Genomic DNA, 21,966 nt, shown 5'->3' with positions numbered 1-21,966 from the left:
TTGCTTCAAGACATTTTTAATTTTTGGAATTCCTTCTGAATCATGGAGTTTAATAATCAATATTAAAGTATTTCTGAAATGTAACGTTTCTGATCTAGGAATTGGTTTGTGTCAGTATTATGAACTAATGCTTTCTAGCCAACAATTTTTACAACCGTTATAAGGTTTGGAGAGAAAGGTTGATGTGGGGATTACATAGAACAGTGATCATTTAATAGTTTGAGGCGAAGAGTAAGCCATATGACCCATATATGCTTAGTGTTTTTAGTTCAAATGATTTTTCTTCCAGAAAGTTTATTTCAGAATTGTAAGTAAACTTTTAGGGCTGCATTTTACTGGCTCCTCGACGTCGCGGCGCGGGGGCCGGTAGAATTCTGTGGGGAGAGGCCCACCTCAATCCACGACGTTGAGAAGGGCCCACCCCATATTGCCGGCAGTGGGGGGACCTCGGTGCGGCCCCTCGCCGCCAGGCGGCGGGCCCTTCATCTCCATATTAAAATGAACCCTCCTATTTAAATTAACTTACCTGCAGGTGGCGACCATCCCACACCGATTTTACGGCCTCCGTTCAGCCTTCCTGCACCTTCGGAACTCCATACGGAGTTCCTAGGTGAGAACCTGGTGGGGAGGGGGGGAGGAATAAAATTTTCAGGGTGGGAGGGGTGGAGGAGCGGGGAAAACAATTTTGATTGGATGTGGGGATGGTGGGAAGGGGTTGAAGGGCAAAAGATTGAAGGTTGGTGGGGTGGGGGGAAGTTCGGGTATTTGAAAAAGCCAATTGTTGGTCATTTCAGGCAATGAAATGACCATTGAGGAGGTTGGGGGAAGGGTCTCCATCACATTTTTTATTTGATAAAATTTCACAATGCTACAACTTTAAAGATTAAAATGTTACTGATGGGCTTAAAGCCCTTTAAAAATGGCGCCGGCACCTATGCAGTGGCGCCGGATGCCATTTCCATACTTAAACACCCCTCAGCAGTGTTCTCCCAGTAAGCTATGGTCTCAAACAAGCTTGTATTCTCCTGATTTTATTTCTCTTGCCTCCTCATAGTTGTTTTTCAAGCCACTATATCCTTGCTCAAATCCCTTCTATCTTTCTTCCCACTCATCCCCCAATAGCCCAAGTCAACAGCACTCTGGCAGCCATTTACCTGGTGCACCCTGGCCACTGCTTGCACACTTCTCAACTTAATTGGTGCTCCTTCTTGCCTGCGAAGTAACTACATCAGTGTGGTCTCTGCCAAAGATTTCAAAGCTATATCTGTCTGTCTGAACCAAACATCCTGTAGGATCTTTCATCCCTTCACTGTTTCATTGTTGCTGTTCCACTGAACCTTATTTGCATTAAACTGACAAGCCAACCGCTCTTCTGGCCCTCATTCTAGCTGGCATTGTAAGTAGATATTTCGCCCTTTGAAAATCACTGTTATCACCCGCATCCTTAAAAATCACATCCTTCACTCCCTCCATCCTTGCAAACTACCATCCCGTCTCCAATTTCCCTTTCATCTTAAGTTCCTGAATATGTTGGTGCCTCCCAAATCTGTGCCCATCTTTTTGCAGCAACTTGCTGTTTTGAAGTTCTCTGGCCAAGTTTCCATTCCTCCCACTGCACTGAAACAGCCCTGATCCAGGTTACAAAGGACTTTCACTGTGACTGGAGTGCATTATCTCTTGTCCTCAAGCTCTCTGCAGTCTTTGGCACAGTCACCATCTGCTTCCAACACCTTAGCTCCACTGCTTGGTGTTCCATTCACGCCTATTTGATTGTAGTCAGAGTATCTCTAGAAGTTACTTCTCTTTCTGCCTGTGCACTGTTGCGTCAGGTTTCCCAGGGAGCTATCCTCTTTTTTTTTAATCTACATTTGTGCCTGTGGCAACATCATCCACAGACATGGCGTATGCATCACATGCATTCTGACAACACGCAACCCTATCTCTACAGCAGCTCTCTTGATCCCTCCACTGCCTCAGTGTTGTCAGACTGCTTAACCAATTTACATGCAATATCCAGTTTCCATTGGAGCTGATGGATATCATTTTGAGGACCAGCTCCAATGTGCTTTTGTCTGCCTTGATCATACTGAAGAAATTATAATTTTAGATGATTAGTTAAATTTGCAGATAGGAAATAAGTTGGAGGAAATTGGCCACAATTGATTATCATTTTGTATAAAAACAGCAAAGAAAGACTAAAAGATTAATGAGGGAAAATATAGAGTACGAGAGAAAGCGAGCTAGAAATATAAAAACAGTAAGAGTTTCGATAGATCTTTATAAAAGAAAAGTTAACAAAGTGAGTGTTGGTCCTATAGAAAGTGAGCCTGGGGAATTAATAATGGAAAATAAGGAGATGGCAGATGAATTGAATAGGTGAACAGGTATTTTGCATCGGTCTTCACTATAGAGGATACAACTAACATCCCAGAAATAGCTGTAAGGGAGGAACTCCAGAAAATTACAATCACCAGGGAAGTGGTACTGAGGAAATTGTTGGAGCTGTGGCTGACAAGTCCCCAGGTCCTGATGGACTTCATCCTAGGTTCTTAAAAGAAGTGGCTCATGAGATAGTCGATGCGTTGGTTTTAATTTTCCAAAATTCCCTAGATTTAGGGAAGGTTCCATTAGATTGGAAAATAGCCAATGTAAAAAAGGGAGGGAGACAGAAAGCAGGAAACTACATGTCCGTTAGCTAAAAGCTATTCCTAAAGACGTTCTAGCAGGGCACTTGGTAATCAGGCAGAGTCAACAGGGTTTTGTGAAAGGGAAATCCTGTTTAACCAATTTATTGGAGTTCTTTGAAAAAGTAACGTGCTGTGGATAAAGGGAAACCAGTGGATTTACTGTAGTTAGATTTCCAGAAGGCATTTGATATGATGCCACATCAAAGGTTATTGCAGAAAATAAAAGCTCATGGTGTAGTGGGTAACATTGGCATGGATAGAAGATTGGCTAAAAAAAAAAGAAAAGAACAAAAGAAAATTACAGCACAGGAACAGGCCCTTCGGCCCTCCAAGCCTGCGCCGATCCAGATCCTCTACCTAAACATGTCGCCTATTTTCTAAGGGACTGTATCTCTTTGCTTCCTGCCCATTCATGTATCTGTCTAGATACATCTTAAAAGACGCTATCGTGTTCGCATCTACCACCTCCGCTGGCAACGCATTCCAGGCACCCACCACCCTCTGCGTAAAGAACTTTCCACACATATCCCCCCCTAAACTTTTCCCCTCTCACTTTGAACTCGTGACCCCGAGTATTTGAATCCCCCACTCTGGGGGAAAAAGCTTCTTGCTATCCACCCTGTCTATACCTCTCATGATTTTGTACACCTCAATCAGGTCCCCCCTCAACCTCTGCCTTTCTAATGAAAATAATCCTAATCTACTCAACCTCTCTTCATGGCTAGAAGCTAACAGGAAACAGAGTGTCGGCATAAATGGGTCATTTTCTGGTTGGCAAGATGTAATAAGTGGTGTGCCACAGGGATCAACTTTTTACAATTTATATAAATGACTTGGATGAAGGGACTGAAGGTATGGTTGCTAAATTTGCTGATGACACAAAGATAGGTAGGAAAGTAGGTTATGAAGAGGACATAAGGAGGCTACAAAGGGATATAGATAGTTTAAGTGAGTGGGCAAAAATCTGGCAAATGGAGTATAATGTGGGAAAATGTGAAATTGTCCATTTTGGCAGGAAGAATAAAAAAGAAGCATATTATCTAAATGGTGAGAGATTGCAGAGCTCTGCAATGTAGAGGGATGTGGGTGTCCTAATGCATGCATCACCTAAAGGTTAGTATGCATGTATAGCAAGTAATTAGGAAGCTAATAGAATGTTATCATTTATCGTGAGGGGAATTGAATACAGAAGTAGGGAGGTTATGCTTCAGTTCTACAGGGCATTGGTGAGACATTTGGAGTACTGTGTACAGTATTGGTCTGCTTATTTAAGGAAGGATGTAAATGTGTTGGAAGTAGTTCAGACAAGATTTACTAGACTAATACCTGGAATGGGCGGGTGGTTTTATGAGGCAAAGTTGGACAGGCTAGACTTGTATCCACTGGAGTTTAGAAGAGTAAGAGGCAACTTGATTGAAGCATATAAGATCCTGAGGGGTCTTGACTGGGTGAATGTGGGAAGGATGTTTCCTCTAGTGGGAGAATCTAGAACTAGGGGGTCACTGTTTAAAAATAAAGGGTCGCCCATTTAAGGCAGAGATGAGAAATTGTTTCTCGGAGGGTTGCGAGTCTTTGGAACTCTCTTCCTCAAAAGGTGGTGGAAGCAGAGTGAATATTTTTAAGGCAGAGGTAGATAGATTTTTGATAAGCAAGGGGGTGAAAGGTTATCAAGGGTAGGTGGGAATATGGAGTTGAGGTTACAATCAGATCTGCCATGATCTGTTGAATGGCAGAGCAGGCTCGAGGGGCCGAGTGGCCTACTCCTCTTAATTCGTGTGTAACTAATGGATAATGGGAATTCTACAACAGTACAATGCATATCTAAACACTTGCATGTAACTAGTAGAATAGATAAGGGAGAACCAGTGGATGTGGTGTATTTGGACTTTCAGAAGGCTTTTGATAAGGTCCCACAAGAGATTAGCATGCAAAATTAAAGCACATGGAATTGGGGGTAAGGTATTGACATGGATAAAGGACTGGTTGGCAGACAGGAAACAAAGAGTAGGAATAAACGGGTCTTTTTCCGAGTGACAGGCAGTGATAATGGGTAACCGCAGGAATCCGTGCTAGGACCCCAGCTAGTCACAACATATAGATGAGGGAATTAAATGTAATATATCCAAGTTTGCAGACGACACAAAGCTGGGTGAGAGTGTGAGCTGTGAAGAGGATGCAGAGGAGCTCCAGTGTGATTTGGACAGGTTGAGTGAGTGAGCATCAGTCGCTGAAAGTAAGCATGCAGGTGCAGCAGGCAGTTAAGAAGGCAAATGGTATGTTGGTCTTTATAGCGAAAGGATTCGAGTACAGGAGCAAGGATGTCTTGCTGCAATTATACAAGGCCTTGGTGAGACCACATCTGGAGTATTGTGTGAAGTTTTGGTCTCCTTATCTGAGGAAGGATGTTCTTGCTATGGAGGGAGTGCTGCAAAGGTTCACCAGACTGATTCCTGGGATGGCAGGACTAACGTATGAAGAGAGATTGGGTCGATTAGGTTTGTATTCGCTAGAGTTTAGAAGAGTGAGAGGGGATTTCATAGAAACCTACAAAATTCTAACAGGACTGGTCAGACTAGATGCAGGAAGTATGTTCTCGATGGCGGGGGAGTCCAGGATCAGGGGTCACAGTCTAAGGATAAGGGGTAAGACATTTAGGACTGAAATGAGGAGGGAGTTCTTCACCCAGAGAGTGGTGAACGTGTGGAATTCTCTACCACAGAAAGCCGTTGAGGCCAAATCATTAAATATATTCAAGAAAGGGTTAGATATAGTTCTTGGGGCTAAAGGGATCAAGGGATATGGGGAGAAAGCGGGAACAGTACTGAATTTGGATGATCAGCCATGATTGTATTGAATGGCAGTGCAGGCTCGAAGGGCCGAATGACCTACTCCTCCTATTTTTCTATGTTTCTATGCAGTGCATCCACAATGGCTCTCATGAAAGAGTTTTGGCCCAAACATTTTCATTGGTACACCCTCACCATTATTGTCTAATTACATTGCATAGTTGGCATGAGCAAGGGACATTGAACAATATCTCTCACTGTCTGCGATTGTAACATTCCAGCTTCCTCTGAATTGATTGGCTCAGGACGCACCATTATGCGTACAAAGTGTATGCAGTGATGTGTAGTGTGCATAATCCCTGAACTTGTCCAGTAATGTTTTAAATTTGAGTAAACTGGAGTTCTTCTCATCACCCAGTTAATAAGAACAACTTGCATTTAAACAGCACTCTTAATGTAGTAAAATATTCCAAAGTGGTTCACAGGAGGTTATCAACAAAATTTGACACTAAGGACAAGTGACTTGGATTTTAAGAAGTGTCTTTTAAAGGAGGAGAGAGATCTAGAGACAGAGATTTAGGGAAGGAATTTCAGAGCTTGGGGCCTAGACAACTGAATCATATACGAGCTTCTTTATTGCAGGGTATTTACTATTGTTGATGGGGCTTTGGAGGGTGTCAGGGGTGAGTGAGAGTTGGATTTTGCTCTTGGCGATTAACGAACTGTGCCAGCCGTTCATTACACTTGCACTTGTCCGTAGCCTTTCTATGGGATTTGTACTGGAATTTGCTGTAATTCAAGAGCCATTTCAGTGCAGTGCCCTCTACAGGGGACCAGGGGCCTGTATGAACAGGGCAGGTGACATAACCTCATTACCCAATCAGACTGGGGAACCATTGAGCAGCACAGAATCTGAATCAGGGCGTGTCAGAGTATTTAATTTAATGTAAAATAAGGTACAGAAAATGAAATAGGAAGAAAGAAAGAAGAGATTGAGAGAGATGAAAAAGATGAAAGCGTTTAAAATCATTTACATTTTTTTAAATCTCCAATAATTGAAATCTGAAGGAATGAGACTCCACACTTAACAGCTAATTTTCAGTCTGGTAATTTGAAATTAACATGACGTTAAAAATTTGCTTACACTGAAAGAACAAGGCCTAACTTTTTCTGGTAAGCTTAGTGGGTATCTATCACACAAGAATCCCAACGTGAAGCTGTTGAATATATTTCAATGCCGACTCTCTCAGTGAGATACAATATTGTTCAGCTTCTGAACGAGCAGGATAACTTGAACAGCAGCTTCTTGATTTATCAGTTTAACTGCGCATGTGTGGTTGCCGGAAGTTGTTGTCTGATTAACACTTTAATAATGGGTGAGGTGCTCTTATTTCTGCAACAAAATCCTGTGCTTTTTAAACTCCAGCCTCTCCTTTCATTCATGAAGGATTTTGAATTTATGCCCTCCAGTTACTTATTCCTGGACCAGTAGAAATAGATCTTCACAAAAAGTCCTCAAAAAATTTTAAACACCGTTTCATTTGGAATCAATGTGCCCAAAGTGTTCTCCTGAATTTACTGTAGTCCTCTTTACAGCTAACCTATTTGTGTTGTTTGCAAATTTTGATTTTTGCACACCAGTGCCCGAGCCCATAGAAAAGCATTAGTCCCAACACTGACACCACTGCTTGTATCCTTTCTGTCCAAAAAAATCCATTAACCATTATTCTCTATTTTCTAACCTTTAACATCTTATCCACATTGCCACATTCTTTCTTTATGAATGCTGAGCTATTTTGCCAAGTACATAGAGTATAAATTTGGGCCGTCATGCTGAAGTCATACGCTGCTCTGGTCAGGCCACATTTTGAGTATTGCATTCAATTTGGTCATCAAAGCAAGTCATGGAAAGCATTGTAGAGAAGGTCCACAAGGCTGATTCTTGTCAGGACTAAGTTAGCTGTAAAGGTCACTCTTCAACCCTGAAAAGAGGTGATTAATAGGAAACCTTTTATAGAGATGTGCAAGATGCTAAATGAATTTTTTAAATCCAGAGTGTATGTGAAGTTAAATCATGACTAGGACAACAGAAAGCAAAGTCTGAGTTAATTTAAGGGGCAGTTGAATGCTGTAATGAAGGATCTATAAGTTTGTATGGAATATATAGCGTGGACACCTGAATGGATCCTCCCATTTGCACTTTGTAAACTGAAGTATGTAAAATTATTACAAAATGACAGTTCTCTTGGGCCGCAGCTAAACAGTATTTTAAATTTGGGTTTGTTTGTACATAATCTTATACTGATGAAGCAGAGCAATTTTGCATTTTGTTTTTAAATTGTTTCTAATCCTTTGAGTGCTCAAACCCCCTCGCAGTTTTCAAAGTATGTTTTCCAAAGCTCCAAAACTTGCTTCCACTCAATGTTACCAGTTATTATAAATTATATTCGAGCAACAATGATTGAATTCATGGTTTTCTTGTGGGGGAATGGAGGTTGTTGTCAAGTTATACAATATTTAAGAATAAACTTCCCATCACGTCCTGTTCTGTAACACATTTTTTGCCTCTCTCAAAACAGCTAAGACAGTTGTACTGAATCCACAAGTTCGTATGTCTGTCCCAATTGCGCCAGCACAGGGAATAAAAAATGTGAGTAATTTAAATGTTATAATGTGGTTTGTCTTTACATCTATATCACCTAGCCACATCACTGATAAACTGCCATTCCAATAACTGTTCACCAGTTTAATACTCATGTAGTTTTGTAAAATAATGCTAATTTTGTTTGACCCAGGATTTATAATGCAATACAACATATTTATAATGTTAACCATACATTTGTCTTTGTCATGCTCTATCCCTACATCAGCATTTCAGAGATCTATCTGTGCTATGTGCCTCTCTCCTTTGGTTCTTTTGCCAGTTAACTTAAATCTGTGTCCTCTGGTTACTGCCCCTAGTAGCAGTTTCTGCTTATTTATTCCTTCATGATTTTGAATATCTCTATCAAATCTTCCATTAACCTTCTCTGCTCTGAGGATAACGACCCCTAGTCTCCACATAATGGAAACCTTTCATTCCTGGTTATTCTACTAAACTGCACTTTTCTGCACCTGCTCCAAGACCTTGACATCCTTCTTAAAGTGTGGTGCCCAGAATTAGCCACAATACTCCAGCTGGGGCCTAACCTGTCATTGAAAAAAAATTACCATAACTTCTTTGTTTTCGTACTCTATGCCTTTGTTTATAAAGTCAAGGGTCCCTTGTGCCTCTTGAGCAGCCTTCTCAACTTGTCCTGCCACCTTCAAAGATTTGTGTACATACATGCCCAGGTGTCTCTGTTCCTGTACTCCCTTTAAAATCATACCATTTAGTTTATATTGCTTCTCACTCTTCTGACCAAAATGGATCATTTTACTGCATTAAATTTCATTTACTATGTGTCTGCTCATCAGTTTGTGCATTTCCTCCTGAATTCTGTTAATTTGTTGTTTACTCCATTTCCAAGTTTCGTGTCACCTGCAAACTTTGAAATTAGACTGAAGTCCAAGTCATTAATATATATCAAAAAGAACAGTGGTCCCTTGACCAATTTTGATTCTGTGCAACCACTACACTTTCATCCTCGGGGCTTTACTTTTGCTAATATGTCTATTCTGTTGTCAAAATGCCTTTTAAAAGTCCATATTCTCATCAACCCTTTTTGTTATTTAATTGTTGCAAGGACCTTTCCCCTACTGATCCTCTCCACATTGCATACCTGTTTTTTCAGTCTGTTAAGTAACCGGAGGTAATTATAAACAGTTATTGCAAACGTCTCCTAAAGTGACAATTCTTTGGCCCTTGCTGAAGTTTCATTTAATGCAGGCAGAGGAATTCAAACCCAGATTAAATTAACTCTTGATTTTAAAAATGCTTTTGACTTTGATTGTATACAAACCAAAGGTAACTTTCTATTTCTCAATGGCTGGTATTCAAACTTAAAGACGCAATTTTTTTTTAAAATTCTGGCTTTAGGTGGTTCCTAAACACATCGGCAGCACTACACAAATAGTTACCACCAGCCAGCCCCAACAGAGACTCATCATGCCTGCAACCGCACTGCCACAGATCCAGCCCAATTTAACAAATCTCCCACCAGGCACTGTTTTGGCACCAGCCCCTGGAACTGGCAGCGTGGGCTATGCAGTAGTCCCAGCTCAATACGTTACACAGGCAAGTAAAACAATTACCTTGCTGGAACTTTCAGAAATTGAGTTGTTTTCAGAAGTATAAGATGAATGTAACTTGATTTAATTTTTTTGCCGTAAACACCCAGAAGCTGTTTTTATATTCTGCAATACTCTGTTCTAGCATTGTTGGATTCCATTGCATCATGCAGTCTGCTGCAACTGGGAAGTGAACCGATGGGGTTTGCTGAGGGCCATGCCTAGAAGACATGGTTTAAAAAAAAAGTCTTACCAGGTACAGACCTTGGTGAACCCTGATAAGCTTCCTTCCAGTTACAACTGTGTGAGTCCCTTACACCGAGAATATGTGGTGCAAGTGTTGGTCTCGCGAGATATAAAAGCAGCTATAGACAATATTTGTAGTCATGATTCACAGATTATTTACATTTTTTTCCTGCTCATGTGTATCTGTGATCAGTAAAGCTTTTGCTCTCTGTTAGTACGGGTCCTTGCCTTGGAAGCAATGTAAAATGGTTGTGCACACACTGAGCTTTGGTTGATATACTGTGAAAATCGACACACTTAACTAAAGTACCGTCACACTATGATTGCACCAGATGATTGCGTAATTTTCAGTCTCTCTGTCTCTACATGTCAGCTGTTAGTCTTTATTTGAAATAAAACAAGAACATAAGCAAAAAGAAACACTGCAAATGCAGGAAATCTGAAACAAAATAATGGAAACGTAGTGTTTCTGGTAAAATGCTTCATCAGTTTTGAAGGATTGCACCTCTAACATTCAAATATTTATATAAAAACTACTGACCTCTTTTAATCTTGAAGATAACCTATCACTCCTTTGAATTATCATTTAATCTACAGAATAGTATTTTTTAAAATTACCACTACACCTCTTAACTCAAGTCCTCTATCTCTTCAATCGTTAGTATATATGATTGCAGAGCCCGGGTATAACGAGCGTCAGCCATGGCTCAGTGGTAGCACTTTTGCCTCTGAATCAGAAAGTCATTGTTTCGAGCTTCAGTCCAGAAACTTGAGCACAAAATTTAGGTTGATTAGCAGTACTCAGGGAGTGCTGCAGTGTTGCAAGTGATGTCTTTGAGATGGGACATTAAATTGAGGCCCATTTGCCCCTCGGGTGGATGTAAATGATTCCACAGCACTAGTTAACCCTGGTGTTCTGGGCACTATTTATCCCTCAACCAGTACCTTTTAAATAAATAAATTAAATTAAAAAAATCAAGTTATCTGGTGAATGTCACCTAGCTGTTTGTGGGACCTTGCTGCGATCAAATTGACTGCAGTGTTTCCTACATTACTACACTTCTAAAGTATTTCATTGGCTGTAACTTGCTTTGGATGTCCATAGGTCCTGAAAGGCACCATATAAATTAAGCCTTTCTTTTTCTTTCTTGATAGACAAATTACATTGACCAGCTGGATTAGGGTTCCATTCTCCCTATTATTGAGGTATATGTAAGTGCACTTCCCCGATGCCCAAATTTATAAATGCTTTGTCTAACGTAGTTGGAAGCCATGAAGTCCAGAAGATCCCAAGTTTCACTGTTGATCTTGGCTAAGACACCAATTGTGGTTCTACAATTAGCATTAATGCCCCAGGTTATGGAATGGAAAGATTATTCAGGTATCTCACCACAACTCCGTGACTATTGTTGTAAAGTGCACCCATGTCAGGAGATGACAGAATGGGGACCCCAGTGATCTTTTCAGCAGCTGAATAGTTTTAATTCATACATGAAGATTACAGATGGCATCCAGTATTATTATATTATACTTCAGAAGAGAGGAGAAAATGGAGAAGTATGTTCAATTCTCCTAAAGGTATACTGAAGTAGTTCTCCATAGATACTATGTTTTGTTAAGATAATGCATTTATAAATAATTTTTAAATTATTACGGGGCATATACAATGTTGGTAAACAGATGAGATAAGTGGCAAAATGCGCAGCAGGTTATTTAATTTTTCTTTTCATTAGTTACAACAGACCTCCTATGTTTCAATATCCAGTAACAATGGGTTTTCTGGAACATCCAATATTCAGACTCAAGCAAAGCAGCCAATCAATGGGTAAGTCATTAAACATCTTAACGTTAGCATACATAATGATTGCAGCGTCACGTAGAATATACAATACAGAAACAGGCCATTCGGCCCAACCAGTCCATGCCAGCGTTTATGCTTTACTCAAGCCACCTCCCATCCTTCCTCATCTAACTCTATCAGCATAGCCCTCTATTCCCTTCTCCCTTATGCTTATCTAGGCGCTCCTTAAATGTATCCACACTATTCATCACAACTACTCCCTGTGGTAGAGTGTTCCACATTCTCACCACTCTCTGGGTAAAGAAGTTTCTTTTGAATTCCCTGTTTGGTTTCTTGGTGACTATCCTATATTCATGGCCACTAGTTTTGCTCTTCCCCACAAGTGGAAGCATTCCAGCATGTCTACTGCATCAAAACCTTTCATAATTTTAAAGACCTCTATTAGGTCATCTCTCAGCCTTCTTTCTTGAAGAGCAAAGGCAAAACCTGTTCATCCTGTCCTGAAAGGTATAGCCTCACAGTCCTGGTATCATGCTTGTAAATATTTTTTGCACACAATCTCCAGTGTGTGTATATAGATCCATTTTATAATATGGCAATCGGAGCTGTGCACACTATTCCAAATGTGGTGTAAGCAAGATTCTATATAGGTTTAGCATTAACATCCACTTTTCAATTCTGTCTTTTTGAGAAATAAACCCTAGTGCTTGGTTTGCTTTGTACTCCAGATCATAGAATCACCATTACCTTTTTAGATTCTTCTCTTCCACATAATGTGACCTTATTTTTCTAACCAAAGTGTATTACCTAACATGAATAAAAACAAAAGATGCTGGAAATACTCGGCAGGTTTGGCAGCATCTGTGGAGAGAGAAGCAGAGTTAATGTTTCAGGTCAGTGACCTTTCATCAGAACTGGCAAAGGTTAGAAATGTAATAGGTTTTAAGCAAATAAAGCGGGGGTGGGGCAAGAGATAACAGAAGGGAAGGTGTTGATAGGACAGGGTCACACAGAATAACTGACCAGAAGGTCATGGAGCAAAGGCAAAAGGTATGTTAATGGTGTGCTGAAAGACAAAGCGTTAGTGCAGAGAGGTTGGTAATTGGCAGAAAAATGAAAGCACAAACATGGAAAAAAAAAAGTGGTTAAAAAAAATGAATGATGAAACAAACTAAAATAAAATAAACAAATAAAAAAGAAAAAATAACTAAAAATAAAAAGGGGGGACCGTCGTCATGCTCTGAAATTATTGAACTCGGTGTTCAGCCCAGCAGGCTGTAGCATGCCTAATTGGTAAATGGGATGGTGTTCCTCGAGCTTGCGTTGATGTTCACTGGAACACTGCCGCAAGCCCAGGACAGATTTATGGGCATGAGAGCAGGAGGGTGTGTTGAAATGGCAAGCAACCGGAAGCTCGGGGTTATGCTTTCGGACTGAGCGGGTGTGTTCCGCAAAGCGGTTACCCAATCTGTGTTTGGTCTCCCCAGTGTAGAGGAGACCACGTTGTGAGCAGCGAATAAAGTATACTAAATTGAAAGAAGTACAAGTAAATCGCTGCTTCACCTGAAAAGAGTGTTTGGGGGGGTTGGATAGTGAGGAGAGAAGAGGTAAAAGGGCAGGTATTACACCTCCTGCGATTGCATGGGAAGGTGCCGTGGGAAGGGGACGAGGTGTCGGGAGTGATGGAGTGGACCAGGGTGTCGCGGAGGGAACGATCCCTTCGGAATGCTGACAGGAGAGGAGGGGAAACTGCGTTTGGTAGTGGCATCACGCTGGACGTGGCGGAAATGGCGGAGGATGTGGAGGCTGGTGGGGTGGAAAGTGAGGACAAGGGGAATCCTGTCACGCTTCTGGGAGGGAGGGTGAGGATAGAGGTGTGGGAAATGGGCTGGACACGGTTGAGGGCCCTGAGAAAGGGAAGAGAAGTGTCAGAGATGTACCATGTAAAGGTGAGAGAAGAGTGGAAATTGCAAGCAGAATTGATAAAGTTTTCCAGTTCGGAGCAGGAAACAGCACCAATATAGTCATCGATGTACAGGAAAAAGAGTTGGGGGAGGGGCCCTGAGTAGAACTGGAACAAGGAATGTGCGACATATCCCACAAAAAGACAGGCATAACTAGGGCCCAAGCGGATACCCATAGCAACACCTTTTACTTGAAGGAAGTGAGTGAAGTTGAAGGAGAAGTTGTTCAATGTGAGAACAAGTTCAGCCGGGCGGAGGAGGGTGGTGGTGGATGGGGACTGGTTGGGCCTCCGTTCAAGGAAGAAGTGGAGAGCCCTCAAACCGTCCTGGTGGAGAATGGAGGTGTCGAGAGATTGGACATCCATAGTGAAGAGGAGGCAGTTGGTGTGAGGAAATTGGAAATTGTCAAAATGACGTAAGGCGTCAGAAGAGTCACGATGTAGGTGGAAAGAGACTGGACCAGGGGAGAAAAGATAGAGTCAAGATAGGAAGAAATAAGTTCAGTGGAGCAGGAACAGTCTGAAACAATAGGTCTACCAGGACAGTCCTGTTTGTGGATTTTAGGAAGGATTTAGAAGCAGGCTGTTTGGGGTTGCGGGGCTATGAGGTTGGAAGCTGTCGAGGGAAAATCTCCAGAGGAGATGAGGTCAATAAAATACCTAACACTTCTGTGTTGAAATTAATTTGCTAATTGTATGCCCATTCTGAAAGTTTATTAATGTTGTCTTGTAATTTGTTGCAATCCTCCTCAGTATTGACTATCCTCGCCCGCCCCCACCTCCCCGCAATTTGATGTCACTGCAAATTTAGAAATTGTGTTTTTGATTCCAAAGTCTAAATCATTGATATAAATTCAGAACAACAGTGGTCCTAGAACTTCATCGGTCGGGGCATAGAGTATAAAAATTGGCAAGTCATGTTGCAGCTGTACAGAACCTTAGTTAGGCCACACTTAGAATATCGCCTGCAATTCTGGTCGCCACACTACCAGAAGGACGTGGAGGCTTTGGAGAGAGTACAGAGGAGGTTTATCAGGATGTTGCCTGGTCTGGACGGCATTAGCTATGAGGAGAGGTTGGAAAAACTCGGATTGTTTTCACTGGAACGACAGAGGTGGAGGGGCAACATGATAGAGGTTTACAAAGTTATGAGCGGCATGGACAGAGTGGATAGTCAGAAGCTTTTTCCCAGGGTGGAAGAGTCAGTTACTAGGGACATAGGTTTAAGGTGAGAGGGGCAAAGTTTAGAGGGGATGTGCGAGGCAAGTTTTTTACACAGAGGGTGGTGAGTGCCTGGAACTTGCTGCCAGGGGAGGTGGTGGAAGCAGATACGATAGCGACGTTTAAGAGACATCTTGACAAATATATGAATAGGATGGGGATAGAGGGATATGGGCCCCGGAAGTGCAGAAGGTGTTAGTTTAGGCAGGCATCAAGATCGGCGCAGGTTTGGAGGGCCGAATGGCCTGTTCCTCTGCTGTACTGTTCTTTGTTCTTCGATCAAAGCTCCGCTGTTGATTTCCATGATCCTAAATTTCAGATGTCTCTTGTTTTTCAGCTTTTGGATCAGTAACTTTCTATACAGTAAAATAATCAAGTTACAGGCAGTAGAAACTTGCCTGTATTAACTGGTATTATACTGTCACTAGGCTTTCTGTATTAGTCAACTGTGGGTAAAGCAACAGCTACAGCTGTACAAATGTTCTTTCTTCCCTCCTGCAAGATTTTGGCAATGCAGAACATAACTGGAATCCTACAAATGGCTTGAGAAGGAGGAGAATTAAGGGATATCATTTCAATTTATTGATATTTCTCTTTTAAATTATTAACTTGAGTGCATTTTGTGGAGTGCCTTCATATTTGTGGCCTAAAGTCAGGTCATTTGGTGACTCTAAAATTTGTCACTTTTTAGCTGTAATTTAAGAATGTTTCACTGCTGTTCAGAAAATATCAACTTGTTAGACGTGGTCCTTTCCTGAAACAATTGTTTTAATTGTCAATGTTGCTTCAGTGATTGAGGAAGCAATTTATTACTTTCATGCTTTCGTAGAATTTTTTCAGAAAAATTAAGATGGGAAGAACAATTTGTGCATACTGTGCATTTTGTGAAATTACATGAAGAGCCATCTACATATCTGTCTTGATCCCAAAAATTCCTTGGGTGTTGGAATTCTGCTTTATAAACCATATTTTTACATTAAACAATGTGTCATTCTTCATTAGCAAGTTAAGATAACATTACTTTCCTTTCATTTTTCACTCTCCACCTCTTTTTTACGTAGGTCATCAATATCAGAATCTGGATCACGGCCTAGGAAACCTTGTAATTGTACCAAGTCTCAGTGCCTCAAGCTGTAAGTAAAATGTTTTCAGTAGTGCTGCCAAATATCGATCTGTTTTCATCAAGTGTTTTACTGAAACCATGCCTCCACCCCAACTTCGAGTACTGTGAAGTATTTTGTAGGCTTCAAAATGAGTGTGTGGCTGGAGTGGTGAGCTGGGTTCGGTGCTAGAGCATCACCTCTGGTACCTTGTTTTACATCCAACTCAGACTGATGGAATAGAGTCTTCTCTCATTGCTCTATATAATGGTCTAATCTGGAAGGAGTTGGGCATTTTCAAGCCAGTTCCTAAGCAACAGCCCCTCCAATTTATTTTTTTTAGTGCAGGGCCAATTCATTAAACGCACGGTACCTTTAAAAAAAAAAAAAAAAAAAAATTTGTGCGGCATGCTCAGTAAGTTTTGGGCTGCTATGCAGCCCCGCAGCTTAGAGCAAACATTGTTTTGAAGTGTAGACCAACAGTGCAGTGGTGGTAACGACACTTGGGAAATTGCAATATGTTTAGGCAGAGTCAATACTGCTATTAGAGTTTTTGGGGGTGTAACTAACCAGGTAGTTGAGGGGGAACCAGCTGATGTCTTGTATTTGGATTTTCAGAAGCCATTCGATTAGGTGCTGCACAACAGGCAGTACACAAGATTAGGGCTCATGGGACTGGGGGTAATATATTAACATGGATTGAGGATTGGTTAACTGACAGAAAACAGAGAGTAGGGTGTAACTAGTGGAGTGCCACAAGGATCAGTGCTTGGGCCTCAGCTATTTAAAATCTATATCAATGGCTTAGATGAACTGAGTGAGTGTAATAAACCCAAGTTTGCTGCTGATACAAAGCTAGGTGGGAAAGTACTTGTCTAACATATTAATGACTAACATTTAAAGAATGAATACTTGCATGGCTCTAAGATTTAATGTAGTTATGGAAAAGGACAAAGATGGGCCGGAAATAAAGGTACTGAATTGGGGGAAGGCCGATTTCAATATGATAAAACGGGATAAGGCCAAAGTGGACTGGGAGCAGCTACTTCTAGGAAAGTCTACATCAGAGCAGTGGGAGTCATTCAAAAAGGAAATAGAGGGTTCAGAGCCAACATGTACCCGTTAAGGTGAAGGGTAGAACCAACAAGTCCAGGGAACCCTGAATGTTAAGGGATATAGAGGATTGGATCAGGAAACAAAAAGGAGGCTTATGGCAGATTCGGAGTGCTGAAAACAGCGGAGGCACGAGAGGAGTATAGAAAGTGTAGGGGGGGGGGGGGGGTGGGGTACTAAAAAAAGTAATTAGAAGAGCGAAGAGGGGACATGAAAAAACACTGGCAGGCAAGATAAAGGAAAATCCCAAGGCGTTTTATAAGTATATTAAGAGCAAGAGGATAACCAGGGAAAGAGTGGAGCCCATTAGGGACCAAAGTGGCAATCTGTGTGGAACCGCAGGACATAGGTGAGGTTTCAAATGATTACTTTTCACTATGGAGAAGGACGATGTAGGTGTAGAGATCAGGGAGGGGGATTGTGATATACTTGAACATATTCGCATTGAAAGGGAGGAAGTATTAGCTGTTTTAGCGGGCTTAAAAGTTGATAAATCCCCAAGCCCAGATGAGATGTATCCCAGGCTGTTAAGTGAGGCAAGAGAGGAGATAGCAAATCTGACACAAATTTTCAAATCCTCTCTGGCCACAGGAGAGGCACCAGAGGACTGGAGGACTGCGAATATGGTGCCATTATTCAAGAAGGATAGCAGGGATAAACCAGGTAATTACAGTCCAGTGAGTCTAACATCAGTGGTAGGGAAAATATTGGAAAAAAACTCTGAGGAACAGGATTAATCTCCACTTGGAGAGGCAGGGATTAATCAGGGATAGTCAGCATGGCTTTGTCAGGGGGAGATCATGTCTAACTACCTTGATTGAATTTTTCGAGGCGGTGACTAGATGTGCAGATGAGGGTAAAGCAGTTGCTTTAGTCTACATGGGCTTCAGTAAGGCTTTTGATAAGGTACTGCATGGGAGATTGGTTAGGAAGGTAAGAGCCCATGGGATCCAGGGCAATTTGGCAAAGTGGATCCAAAATTGGCTTATTGGCAGGAGACAGAGGGTGATAGTCGAGGGTTGTTTTTGTGATTGGAAGCCTGTGTGTACCGCAGGGATCGGTGCTGGACCCTTGCTGTTTGTAGTGTACATTAATGATTTAGACGTGAATATAGGAGGCATGATCAGTAAGTTTTCAGATGACACAAAAATTGGTGGTGTCGTAAATAGTGAGGAGGAAAGCCTTAGACTACAGGACGATGTAGATGGGCGGAGCAGTGGCAAATGGAATTTAATCCTCAGAAGTGTGAGGTGATGCATTTTGGGAGGACTAACAAGGCAAGGGAATATACAATGGATGGTAGGACCCAAGGAAGTACAGAAGGTCAGAGGGACCTTGATGTACTTGTCCATAGATCACTGAAGGCAGCAGCACAGGTAGATAAGGTGGCTAGGAAGGCATATGGGATACTTAACTTTATCAGCTGAGGCATAGAACATAAGAGCAGGGAGGTTATGATGGAGCTGTATAAAACGCTAGTTAGGCCACAGCTGGAGTACTGTGTGCAGTTCTAGTCACCACACTATGGGAAGGATGTGATTGCACTGGAGAGGGTGCAGAGGAGATTCACCAGGATGTTGCCTGGCCTGGAGCATTTCAGCTATGACAAGAGACTGAAAAGGCTAGGGTTCTTTTCCTTAGAGCAGAGAAGGCTGAGGGGGGACCTGATTGAGATGTACAAAATTATGAGGGGCAGTGAACGTTTAGATAGGAAGAAACTTTTTCCCTTAGCGGAGGGGTCAATAACTGGGTGGCATAGATTTAAGGTAAGGGGTAGGAGGTTGAGAGGGGATTTGAGGAAAAGTGTTTTTCGCCCAGAGGGTGGTTGGAATCTGGAACGCACTGCCTGAAGAGGTGGTAGAGGCAGGAACCCTCACAACATTTAAGAAGTATTTAGATGAGCACTTGAAACGCCATAGCATACAAGGCTACGGGCCAAGTGCTGGAAAATGGGATTAGAATAGTTAGGTGCTTGATGGCTGGCACGGACACGATGGGCCGAAGGGCCTGTTTCTGTGCTGCATAACTCTATTACTCTATGACTATGACATAATTTGCAACAAATATACATTCCTTTAAGGTACAAAGACCCCACTAACGAGGAGTTAAAGATTGTCTTATATCAAGCAAAGATGCTTATAATGTTGCCAAAAAGAGTGGTAAACCTGTGGGTTTGGAGAATTTGAGTTCAGCAAAGGAGGACCAAGAATTTGATAGGGAAAGAGAATATGAGGGTAGACGAGCAAGTGACGTAAAAACAGGTTGTAAACATTTCTATAGATGTGTAAATAGGAAAAGATTAATGCAAATAAACATGGGCCCATTAGAAGCAGAGATCGGTGAAATTATAATGGGGAACGAGGAAATGGCAGAGACATTAAACAAATACTTTGTATCTGTCTTCCTGGCGTGCCAAGCTGAAAATGTCCCGTTTATTCCTGTTCATTGCTTTCTGTCCATTAACCAATCCTCAATCCATGCTAGTATGTCACCCTCCCATCCCTTGAGTCCTAATTTTGTGCAATAACCTCTTGTGTGATACCTTATTGAATGCTTTTTGAAAATCCAAATACACTGCATCCATTGGAAGATGCAAAAAGCATTCCAGAAATAATGGGGAACTGAGGGTCCAGCGAGAATGAGAAGCGTTAAGAAATTAGTATAAGTAAAGAGATGGTACTGGAGAAATTAATGGGACTAAGTGGTGACAAATCCCCTGGATCTGACTACCTGAATCCTAGGCTTTTAAAAAAGGTAGCTTCCGCGATAGTGGATGCATTGGTGGTCTTCCAGAATTCCTTAGATTCTAGAACAGTTGCCAAGGATTGGAAGGTAGCATTGCTAATCAGGGATAGTATCACAGCTGCAGAAAGGGAGGTCGTCGAGGAGGGTTTGTCTACTGAGTCATTATGGGTGGAAGTCAGAAACAGGAAAGGAGCAGTCACTTTGTTGGGAGTTTTCTATAGACCCCCCAATAGCAACAGAGACATGGAGGAACAGATTGGGAGGCAGATTTTGGAAAGGTGCAAAAGTAACAGGGTTGTTGTCATGGGTGACTTCAACTTCCCTAATATTGATTGGAACCTCCTTAGTGCAAATAGTTTGGATGGAGCAGATTTTGTCAGGTGTGTCCAGGAAGGTTTCCTGACTCAATATGTAGATAGGCCGACTGGAGGGGAGACTATGTTGGACTTGGTGCTTGGAAACGAACCAGGCCAGGTGGCGGATCTCTCGGTGGGAGAGCATTTCGGTGATAGTGATCACAACTCCCTGACCTTTACTATAGTCATGGAGAGGGACAGGAGCAGACGGGATGGGAAAATATTTAATTGGGGGAGGGGGAATTACAATGCTATTAGGCAGGAACTGGGGAGCATAAATTGGGAACAGATGTTCTCAGGGAAATGCACGACAGAAATGTGGAGGTTGTTTAGGGAGCACTTGCTGCGACTGCTGGATAGGTTTGTCCCGATGAGGCAGGGAAGGGATGGTAGGGTGAAGGAACCTTGGATGACAAGAGATGTGGAACAGCTAGTCAAGAGGAAGAAGGAAGCTTACTTAAGGTTGAGGAAGCAAGGATCAGACAGGGCTCTAGAGGGTTACAAGGTAGCCAGGAAGGAACTGAAGAATGGACTTAGGAGAGCTAGAAGGGGACATGAAAAAGTCTTGGCAGGTAGGATTAAGGAAAATCCCAAGGCATTCTACACTTATGTGAGGAACAAGAGGATGGCCAGAGTGAGAGTAGGGCCGATCAGGGATAGTGGAGGGAACTTGTGCCTGGAGTCAGAGGAGGTAGGGGAGGTCCTAAATAAATACTTTGCTTCAGTATTCACCAGTGTGAGGGACCTGGTCGTTTGTGAGGACAGCATGGAACAGGCTGATATGCTCGAACAGGTTGAGGTTAAGAGGGAGGATGTGCTGGAAATTTTGAATGATATGAGGACAGATAAGTCCCCGGGGCCAGACGGGATATACCCAAGGATATTACGGGAAGCGAGGGAAGAGATTGCTGCGCCTTTGGCGATGATCTTTGCGTCATCACTGTCCACTGGAGTAGTACCGGATGATTGGAGGGTGGCAAATGTTGTTCCCTTGTTCAAGAAAGGGAATAGGGATAACCCTGGGAATTATAGACCAGTCAGTCTTACGTCGGTAGTGGGCAAATTATTGGAAAGGATTCTGAGAGACAGGATTTATGATTATTTGGAAACGCATAGTTTGATTAGAGACAGTCAGCATGGCTTTGTGAGGGGCAGGTCATGCCTCACAAGCCTTATTGAATTCTTTGAAGATGTGACAAAACACGTTGATGAAGGAAGAGCAGTGGATGTGGTGTATATGGATTTTAGCAAGGCGTTTGATAAGGTTCCCCATGGTAGGCTCATTCAGAAAGTAAGGAGGCATGGGATACAGGGAAAGTTGGCTGTCTGGATACAGAATTGGCTGGCCCATAGAAGTCAGAGGGTGGTAGTAGATGGAAAATATTCAGCCTGGAGCTCGGTGACCAGTGGTGTTCCACAGGGATCTGTTCTGGGACCTCTGCTCTTTGTGATTTTTATAAATGACTTGGATGAGAAGTGGAAGGCTGGCTTAGCAAGTTTGCCGATGACACGAAGGTTGCTGGAATTGTGGATAGTGTGGAAGGCTGTTGTAGGTTGCAACGGGACATTGACAGGATGCAGAGCTGGGCTGAGAAGTGGCAGATGGAGTTCAACCTGGAAAGGTGTGAAGTGATTCATTTTGGAAGGTCGAATTTGAATGCGGAATACAGGCTTAAAGACAGGATTCTTGGTAGTGTGGAGGAACAGAGGGATCTTGGGGTCCATGTCCAAAGATCGCT

The 21,966-nt window shown here is 42.2% G+C and overlaps 1 protein-coding gene across 1 annotated transcript in view; it reads left to right on the top strand.

The window, feature by feature from the left end:
- Positions 1–21,966, top strand: part of LOC137373436 (protein lin-54 homolog) — a 94,157-nt gene that overhangs the window by 20,397 nt on the left and 51,794 nt on the right. The window contains 4 exon segments of the mRNA XM_068038261.1: positions 8,053–8,123; positions 9,492–9,689; positions 11,662–11,753; positions 15,975–16,046. Coding sequence (XP_067894362.1) covers positions 8,053–8,123; positions 9,492–9,689; positions 11,662–11,753; positions 15,975–16,046 — 433 coding nt within the window.

The sequence above is a fragment of the Heterodontus francisci genome, chromosome 1, assembly GCF_036365525.1.
Source record: "Heterodontus francisci isolate sHetFra1 chromosome 1, sHetFra1.hap1, whole genome shotgun sequence".
NCBI lineage: Eukaryota > Metazoa > Chordata > Chondrichthyes > Heterodontiformes > Heterodontidae > Heterodontus > Heterodontus francisci.
Note: the sequence above shows the minus strand (reverse complement) of the source record. Positions and strands in the feature narration are given on the sequence as shown.